Below are 10,425 nucleotides of genomic sequence, written 5' to 3'. Positions count from 1 at the left end.
TGCTGTCTTGAGCTTTTGTTGGATAATTTTAATCTTTTTGGTGGTAGTTTGCACGATTTTAGGCCCAAGCAAAACTTTATCCCCGACTTCTGTCCAATAGACTGTTGGCTTACATTTCCTGCCATATAAGACTTCATATGGCGTTATACTGATGTTGGAGTGGAATATATTATTATATGCAAACTCTACCAACGATAAATAATCTTCCCAACTCCCCCAAAATCTAAGGCACAATTCGAAGCATATCTTCTAGAGTCTGTATAGTCCATTTTGATTGTCCATCAGTTTGTGAATGGAATGTAGTACTAAATCTGAGTTCTGTCCCCATTGTTGCTTGAAGGCTTTTCCAAAATCTAGATACAAATTTCATATCTCTATCCGACACAATAGATACCGGCACTCCATGTAAACGGACAATTTCATCAACATATAAAAGGGCAAGTCTATAAGCATCATAAGTAGTCTTTACAGGAACAAAATGCGCAGATTTAGTTAGTCTATCAACTATAACCCAGATAGAATTTATACCCCTCAGGGTTGGAGGTAGTCCGACAATAAAATCCATGGTTATATGCTCCCATTTTCGTTATGGAATAGGGAGAGGTTAAAGTAGACCTGCCGGTTTCTGATGTTCAGCCTTAACTTGCTGACATTGAAGGCACTTGGACACATTCTACAATTTCGCGCTTCATATTAGGCCACCAATATCTTTGTTTCAAATCCTGGTACATCTTGTTGTTGCTTGGATGCATCGCAAACATTGACTTCTGAGCTTCATCTAGAATTCTTTTATTTAACTCAGGAATGTTCGGTACACACATTCTATCTTGAAATTTTAACACTTCATTTTCAACACTATACCCCAGTTTTGGATTCACTTCAATTTCGCCAATTATCTTCTTGAAGAATTCATCTTCTCTTTGCCTCTGCTTTATTTCATCAATAATTGCCAGTTGGGCTGCAATGGTGGCTATCAACCCATTTCAATCTCAGACTTCTCAAAGTCTTACAGGATTTCCTTCTGTTCAATGAGTAGGCAAGTCAAGTTCCCCGTTGATTTTCTACTCAAAGCATCAACAAATGTATTGGCTTTCCCCAGGTGATATTGAATTTGAAGAGAATGATCTTTGATTAATTCAAGCCATCTTATCTGCCTCATATTCAACTCCTTTTGAGTAAAGAAGTACTTTAGGCTTTTGTGATCCGTATAAACTTCACATTTCGCCCCATACAAGTAATGCTGCCAAATTTTTAAAGCAAATATAACTGCGGCCAATTCTAGGACGTGTGTTGGGTAGTTCTTTTCATGTGGTGGCAATTGTTGAAAGGCATAAGCAATTACCCTTCCTTCCTGTATTAATACACAACCCAAACCCTAAGATGCATCACTATAAATCACAAAGTTTTCCGTACCTATGGGCAATGTCAACACTGGTGCAGTAGTCAATCTCTTTTTCAGTTCTTGGAAGACAGATTCCCATTCATCATTCCACTCAAATGGTTGTCCCTTGCGTATAAGTTAGGTAAGCATCACTGCTATTTTTTAAAAATCTTTCACAAATCTTCTGTAGTACCCAGCTAAACCCATGAAACTGCAGACTTCTGTTACATTAGTTGGTGTAGGCCAATTCACAATTGTCTCTATCTTCTGTAGGTCTATTGAAATCTCATCTCTGTTGATAACATGCCCTAAGAGAACAATATCATCCAACCAAAATTCACATTTTTTTAGTTTAGCAAATAATTTATTTTCTCTAAGTGTTGCAAGATAGTTCTCAGATGTTGTTCATGTTCAAATCTACTCTTTGAATATATCAGAATATCATCAATAAAAAACCACAACAAATTCATCAATATAAGTTTTAAAGATTCGGTTCATAAGGTCCATGAATGTCGTAGGTGCATTAGTCACTCCAAAGGGCATAATAAGGAATTCGTAGTGACCATACCTTGTCCGAAATACGATTCTCTCAACATCTTCTGTTTTCACCTTTAACTAGTGAACCGGATCTTAGATCAATTTTTGAAAACAATTGTGATCCTTGCAGTTGATCAAATAAATCATCAATACGAGGCAAAGGGTACTTATTTTTTATTGTTACCTTGTTCAATTCCCGATAGTCAATGCACAAACGTAGAGTCCCGTCTTTCTTCTTCACAAATAACACTGGTGCGCCCCATGGCGAAGTACTCAATCGGATAAACCCTTTGTCAAGTAAGTCTTGCAATTGCTCTTTCAATTCTTTCATTTCAGCAGTAGACATTCTGTAGGGGGTTTTTGAGATAGGCTGGGTGCCTAGGACAACATCAATGATAAACTCTATTTCTCTGTTAACCAATCCCCCTAGCAATTCATCAAGAAATACATTCGGGAATTCTCTAACAATAGGAATACTATTCATTTCAACATTCAAAGATTGCTCAGTCAAGGTACTACACAAGTAACCCTGACACGCCTTCTTAAGCACTTTATATTCTTTCATTGTTGAAATCAAATAAGGTGGAGACACTACCCCATTACCCACAAATTCAAATTCAACATGTCCTGGCGGTCTAAACACAACTCGTTTTGTTACACAGTCGATAGTGGCACGGTATTTAGATAACCAATCCATATCCAGAATTACATCAACGTGCCTAATGTCCAAGGGTAACAAATCTACATACAAGGTAGCATTGCTAATTCATATATCACAAACACGATACACATATGTACACAATACATATTCCCCAGATGAAGCAGATACACATAACATATATGGCCGCGATTCTAGGGGTCTAGTCAATCTAGATGAAAATATAGTAGACACAAAGGAATGCATTGAGCCGAAATCAATTAACATAAAAGCATCTTGATTGCATATAGAGATAGTACTTGAGACAACAGTTTTAGTATTTCGTGTGTCACATGGGACAAGTGCAAAGACTTTCCCTTGTCTCAATGTGCCTTTGGTAGTAGCAGGCCTCGTAGTATTACCCAGTTTTGGGATGGATCCGGTCGAACTAGTAGCCGGTTTCCCACTTTTTTGTTGCTCAGTTTGGGTGCAATCCCTTGCCATATGTCCCATCTCACCACATTTATAGCAAGCCCCAAAAATACGGTAACAAATCCCACGATACTTCTTACCACACCAAGTACATGTTGGTGCCATATCTCTAGTGGAGCCTGAAGTGCTTAAGGATCCCATATTTTGCTTCTTTTGACAATCTCTTCTTTGAGAAAAAGTCCTACCTCTTAGTTTTCTAGTCAACTGGTGGTTTACTTTGGTTGGCCATATTCATTTCTGACATTGAAGCTCGATCTAGCACGTCAACATAAGTGGGCAGTTTCAATACATTCAGCCTTCTCAAAATATCATTGCAAAGACCACCCTTAAACTTTCTTGCCTTTTTATATTCAGTGTTGACCATGTGCGGAGCAAATGTAGCCAATTCAGTGAACTTGGCCTCATATTTAGCTACAGTCATATTGTCTTGCTTCAGTCCTTCGAATTCAGACACCTTTTTATCACAAATGCACTGCGAAAAATATTTCTCATAAAAGAGTGCAAGAAACCGTGTCCAGTCTATGCCCTTGCTATCATCACGAATTAGCATCCACCACATTCTTGCTTCATCCTCCACTACAAATGTGGCCAATTGTACTTTCTGTGTTTTAAGGCATGGGAAAACTTCAAACAACTTTTCAATATCGAAGACCCAAGCTTCGACCTTCAATGGGTCCACACCCCCATGAAACAGTGGTGGCTTCATTTTCTTGAATAATTTGGTTAGAGTTATTGCTCGGTCATCATTTTGCAAATCTTGTACAGGTTGTACTGGAGGCGAGGGTAGTGGTTGTTGCCACTGCTATCGCCACTGTTGTTGTTGCCTCAGTGTTTCTACCATGTCCTACATCATTCTCTTTATTCGGTCTAGCCAAGTAATGGAGGATTCTTCTAGCTCATCGACTTTTGTTCTCATGATTATCTAATGAGGCTTGCATTATAATTCATATAGAAAGTATACATAATATTCATGTACAAAAAGGGCACATACATACAAATAGTCAACAGTTCATATATCATGCAGTCGCTTATTACAAATTACTTTAACATAATCTCGATGCATTCAAGCATATAATTATCACATGAATGCAACTTAGATCTTTTCTAGACACTCTACTGCGTGTTTGGGCAAGTGTGTGAGTTATTACTTGTGCTCTAATACCACTCTGTCATGACCCGAACCCCCCTATGGATTAAGATCATAACTGGCCAGTAATCATGAGATTACCTATGGCCTTAGACAGAAATCAAGTCATAGTTAAAAATATGGGGCCAAAATGCGGAAGCAGAACATGCAAAGGTTGTCCAATGAGCTGTGTATACATGGCTTAACAAAAACTTTTCTCATTTACGTAATAACTCACGCCAAACAAACATCCAGAGTATATATATACACATAGGTCTAGGATCATTCCAAAGTCAGTCTTAACATAAACCAAGGTTATAAATAAACTTGGTCACATATGACCACAAAACAAAACAAAAGGAAAACAAATCAAAAGTAAGGCCTCTTGCGTGAGGTGAGGCAACCTTGGTTGACTTCTCAAAACCCAGTTTTCTCACATGTCACTAGGGTTGGGACTAGATATCACGCTACTCGCCTATATACATATAAATAAAGAGTCAGCTAACAACCAGTGAATAATATCAGAGTAAAGATGTTAATGAATGAGATTTGCATATAAATAAATCATACTTATAATTTAAACGTTTGATCTACTATTCTCATTCATATTAGATTTATCGATCGTAACAAAGCAAAACAACCTTGGGTCCAGTACATTATAACTATATACAAAACGACTTCGGGTTCATCTATACAAAACGACTTCGGGTCCAATACTCTTATATTCATATTTATGCGCATAGTTATTTTCATGATCATGATCACGATGACATCCGTATTCATATTCAAAACAACTTTGGTCCATTTCATATATAAGATGACTTTCAGTTAATCTTATTAAACATTTCAAACAGCCTTAGGCGCAATCCTATTCCTGGTCAAATATACCAAACGGCCTTAGGCCCATTTTGTATGCATACATCAACCACTTTACAGATTCTATTACGAATCAATAGATAGAATACTTATTCATAGTATGAAATTCATAAGTGTAGAAACTTACCACATAGGTAACATTTAGAAAACAATACATACAAAAAAATATCTTTACTAAGATATTACTCACAGTGTTCAGATGCTTGATTTGTCCTTACAATTGACCCTACATAATTCACAACACATCGGGTCATAATACAATTCAATCCATTCTTTAGCTTGCTTAATTTTCTTAGGCTTCTTTCGTGTTCTTTAATTCATTTAGGATGCTCAATGCATGCCTCAAGAATGCTCAGAAATGAAAAAGAACGGAAATTGAAACATAAAACAACTTTTTAAAAGTTCCTAAAACAGGGCACTCCGCTCGAGTGGTCTGCAAATCTCTGCAAAAGTACTGGTTGCTTGAATTTTTGGCTCGAGCCAACTTTCTGTTATGAATAATGAAAAATAGGGTTCGCTCGAGTGCAAGTTTTTCCATTTGAGCCACCATGCAATCGTCTGTAAAACTTTTGGGAGCTTAACTTTTACGCTTGAGTGCCACTTCCTACGCTTGAGCAAACTAGTCGAATTCTGGAATTTCCAGAATTGTGTTTGAAGCTCAAACTTGCAATTCAATGGCTCCAACTTTGCATGGTTGGTACAAAAACATGGAAAAACATTATAGAACATAAAAACATAGTCAATTTGAAATCAATTGTCCAAAATCGTGGTCCATTTCTCAAATTTGAACTCAAACTTACAATTATAAACCATGCATGTCTTAAGTTGAATGCTCTTCTTTTCAAAACACAACAAGAAGGCATGAAATGTATAAAACCATGAAAAACCTTCAAGATCTTGTCTTCTAGATCTCATACATGTGTGAAATTCCAAAAATCTTAGCTAAAAACTGGAGTATCATGCATGCATGTACATATTTCAACTCAATTCCACCAATACAAGGTGATTTATGCCTCTATTGTCCAATTTTATGCAACTAAATTCAAAGACTAGGTGAATACACCTTCTACATGTTTTATCTACAAGGATTAAGAGAGAACTTCATACCTAGTGTGTGAATTCAAGTATATCTTTGCTTAATTCTCCAAGTTTCCTTCCAATCTCCTACAATTCTTCTTGCTTCCTCTCTAAATCAAGTTTTTTTCTCTCTCTAAAGCTCTTTTGGCATATTTTTGAGCTCAAAATGAGCTTAAGCACTTGAATTAACATGCATATATATGCTTAACTAATCTTATTGACTAATCAAAGCTTAGGCTTAATCCAATAGGCTTATTTAAATCAAATTAATCTAATTATTTTGATTCGAATCAGTTTTTAATTAAATTTCACTCTAAAAATTATGCTAATCACAATGATATATATCAATTTTGATTTCTATTGCCTCTACGGCCTTCAATTTCAATTTATTACAACATATAGAACATATTTTCTTACGGTGGACAGATATGAATTCAAAATTACACATAATTACATAATTAGCATTCAAATTCACATCAAGCACATAATCACAAGTATAATTAACGATTAACGATTAACAATATGTCACAAAACGGGGTTATCACAAGTATGCAAATAATATGCAGTAATAGGTTCAGTGAATTTGTATTATGAGATGAACTATTAAATAAAGTTGTACAATTGTGCAATTAATTTATTACCTTCAATTGTATTACAGGTACGGATTATGAAAAATTGAAGTGAAAAGTTGATAGAAAAATATTTATATAATACTATATATTGAAAGGACCTGGTTATTGTTTATTGTTTAAGATAAGATTGTAATATCAACAATCTAACTATAAATTAATATTATATTTATAAAATTTCTCATTTCTCATTTAAAATTTTCAACTAATTTTATATTCATTTCTTATTTAATTATATTTTAAATATAAATTAATTTATCTATGTAAATCTCCTTACTTTGTATAAATATCATATTTGAATTTATCAGACATGTATGATTATAATATTAATCGTTTATAAAAAATTACGTACAACGTTCCAACCAATTGACTTTTAATTAAATTTTTTATAAAATCAAATGTGTGGAATGAAAAATATGATAGTGTGTGTGCAGAGCAAAATTGGTAAGTAACTCTGTACGGGTGAGAAAGAAGGGCGGTACCATAATTAGGGTTTTTGTTTATTAATCATCACATAGAACAAGAGGAAAAACAGAGAACGCGGAGAGAGAGAGAGAGAGAGAGATGGATTCATTTTCAGCACCTTCGAGCGCATCATCCTCACAGATGTCGCCAGAGAACTTGATGGACCAGCTCAAAACTCAGCTTGCCCAGGCTTACGCTGAGGAGTTCCTTCAGGTTCAGTTCAGCTCCTCTTTGTTCAGTATTCAAATGCGTTTGATGAAAACAATGAGCTAGTGGCTTAGAATGATAGATTTTTCTTCTTTTTGTTGTTGTTGTTGTTGTTGTTGTTGTTGTTGTCAGTCTTAAGCTGGGTTGACCACTGGCTTAGCACAGACTCACAATCATGCTTACACTCAACTTGCTTTGGCTACAAAGAAAAAAGTGCACTTATTTCATATTTTTATCTTTTTTGTGTCACATCAATTAACATCTCCTCTCTATTTTTTCTACACATAATACAAAAAAAAGTCAAAAAATGCACTTATTTAGTCTTTCCAAACTAGGCCTTAATTTTATGGTACCTAGTTCTTTTGGTGACCTTTGGAGAAAAACCTTGAATTCATATGCCCTTGACTTTTATGATGCTTACAAACTGGTACCCTTGTTCTGTTTCATACTCAGAATTATAATGGAAGCTGAGAAAAAATAAATAGAGTAAATTACAAATACACCCCTGAAGTTTGCTTAAATTACGATTTGCCCGCTGCAGTTCTACAATTACATCCCACCCTTTAAAATTTTTAATTTCATAAAAGAATAGCCCATTTTATTAATAAATTATCAAGTCAATTAACAGTTTTTAATAATGTCAGCTAGGAAGCACGGATACGGATACGGATACGGATACGGGATACAGGTACAATACGATACGGATACGGCGATATGACAAAATTTGAAAAAATAGGATACGGGTACGGCGAGGATACGTTAATAAAAAAATATTATTTTTTCAATTTTTAGTAATTTAGCATACATAAAAATAAAACTTCAACAATTTTTAGTAATGCAGCGTACATGAAAATAAAACTTCAACAATTTTTATCAATTTCAACAATATAACATCACCCATAACAACCATAATGCAATTCAAATTAAGGGGGAAAAAATTACGAAGTTCATTTATTTATTAATAAGTTTATTTATTTTCTTAAAAGAAATTAATTTATGGTTTTTAGTTGCAATTGTAAATTTTAATTTATTTGATGTTTCAGGTAATACATACAGAGTGTATTATTTTATTTTATTTTACCTTATTTAATTTATTTTATTTTATCATACAGGTAATACAAAGTTCATTTATTTTATTTTATTTTATCTTTTTTGATTTATTTTATTTTACAAAGTATACATACAAAAAAAAAATGTGACAGATGAAAGGGAGAGCGAGAGACGATAGATAAAGGGAGAGGGAGAGGGAGAGGGAGAGGGAGAGATCGACCGAGAGGGGGGAGATGAGATCGAGCGATCTGTCCATCTCCAAACCAGAGAGATCGAGCGAGAGGGAGAGGGAGAGAGAGAGAGAGGGAGTGAGATCGAGCAAGAGGAAGAGAGAGAGAGAGAGAGAGAGAGAGAGAGAGAGAGCGAAAGGGAGAGAGGGACGAACCTGATCGATGAGCGTCGAGCTGCTGTTCGCGGACCTGATCGACGAACCTGAGCGAGAGACGACGATGAACTCCCCTCCTTTGCTGCTGCATTTCGACCTAGGTAGGGTTTGGTTGATTGATTTTTTTTATTTTATTTTACCTTACTTTTGATATTTTATACTTTGACTCCCATTATAAGTTTTTGAAATTATTTTTTTGCCGCACTGTATCCTGGAAGTATCCCGACCATATCCTCGCGTATCCCAAATGTATCCGAAATTCAAAAAATTTTAATTTTATTTCAATTAATATTCTATGTAATTTTATCATTGTATAGGAGAGTAGTTAGTAATTTTATTTTTTCACCTAATTCTGTTAAATAAAAAATTCTAACAAGGGGTATTTGTAATTTTTCAAATCATAGGGGCAATTCATATTTTTAACAAACCTCAAGGGGTGTATAAGTAATTTATCCAAATAAAAAAGGCAAGTTAGATAAAGTAAAAATAAAAATAAAAGTAAAGTATTGAGCTGTCTAGCCTGACTATCAATATTGGGTTCAGGCCAACTCAGTCCGCAAAACTGCTACTCCATTCGACTATGTAGATTGCTTTGGTAAATGGGGTTTTTCACAGCTAACCAGGCACATGCCAAATGGTGCCAAATGGTGGATCCATAATTTGAAGTTGGAGCCTAATAATAGTAAATTGTGGACACCAATAATTGTGATCGTAAATTGTGTACACCAATAATTGGCATGATCTTGAATAAACAATTTAAGCAGTGTGACTACTAGAGTTTGTTGATTGTTCTATTGGAGTATTCTCTCTCTCTTTTGTGTGTGTTTCACCATGATTTAATGTGAATATCAAAGCCAAGTTGTGGATATTCTTTTCATGTAATTAGTATTACTTTTCCCTTTCAAAATAATTTTCTTTTTGTACATTGTTGTGCAATAGTATCAAAGCGTCATTCTTAGTATCTCTTTAAGAGTAAGTAAGATATTTGTTGTTATTATCTTTTCATTTAATATAAAACTAAGGGATCTCTCTTCATATCTACAATGAAACAAAATTACTAGACTGGAATGGGACATCATTTTTCTATTTTGGGGGAAGTTTCAAAGTTGATTTATTTGAGCTAAATGGACAATTTTTTATTTTTTATTTGTTTTTTGTTGTCTGAAAATAAATGTATGTGAAAAGTTGTACCGAAAATGTTATTGGAACTCGTTAATTGGAGGAACAATAAAATACATAAAAAAATTCCATTCATGACAATCTAAGAAGCACTGGCACTTCTGTGAAGATGGTGTCCATATTGGACACCGACACTTGTGGGACACGTCTTAGACACCTTCAAATATGTCATATTATTTTTTATTTGTTTTTTTCGAGAATAAAATACACATTCAGTTCCAAAAGTATGCATTTTATACTAAGAAGCACAGACAATTCTATAGAGGTGTTTCGTGTTGAACACCTATGTCGGACACGATACTCTACAATGTTAAAAAGCATGTATGACACTTCTTCAATGTGTCTTAATTAAAAATGTAAATTTATAATATCGGACACTTTAAA

At 34.6% G+C, this 10,425-nt stretch overlaps 1 protein-coding gene across 1 annotated transcript; it reads right to left on the bottom strand.

The window, feature by feature from the left end:
- Positions 1–3,243: 3,243 nt before the first annotated feature.
- Positions 3,244–3,753, bottom strand: LOC145823852 (uncharacterized). The gene has a single exon (XM_082923385.1). It carries the CDS (start codon positions 3,751–3,753, stop codon positions 3,244–3,246), a length of 510 nt encoding a protein of 169 aa, XP_082779511.1.
- Positions 3,754–10,425: the final 6,672 nt, after the last annotated feature.

The sequence above is a fragment of the Camellia sinensis genome, chromosome 4 (assembly GCF_055761805.1).
Source record: "Camellia sinensis isolate YWXY chromosome 4, ASM5576180v1, whole genome shotgun sequence".
Lineage (NCBI taxonomy): Eukaryota > Viridiplantae > Streptophyta > Magnoliopsida > Ericales > Theaceae > Camellia > Camellia sinensis.
This window is presented reverse-complemented; position numbering and strand designations above follow the sequence as displayed.

Bases quoted from the DNA above. Each gene is read 5' to 3' on its own strand.
- LOC145823852 (XM_082923385.1), bottom strand. From the start codon at position 3,753: ATGAAGCCACCACTGTTTCATGGGGGTGTGGACCCATTGAAGGTCGAA.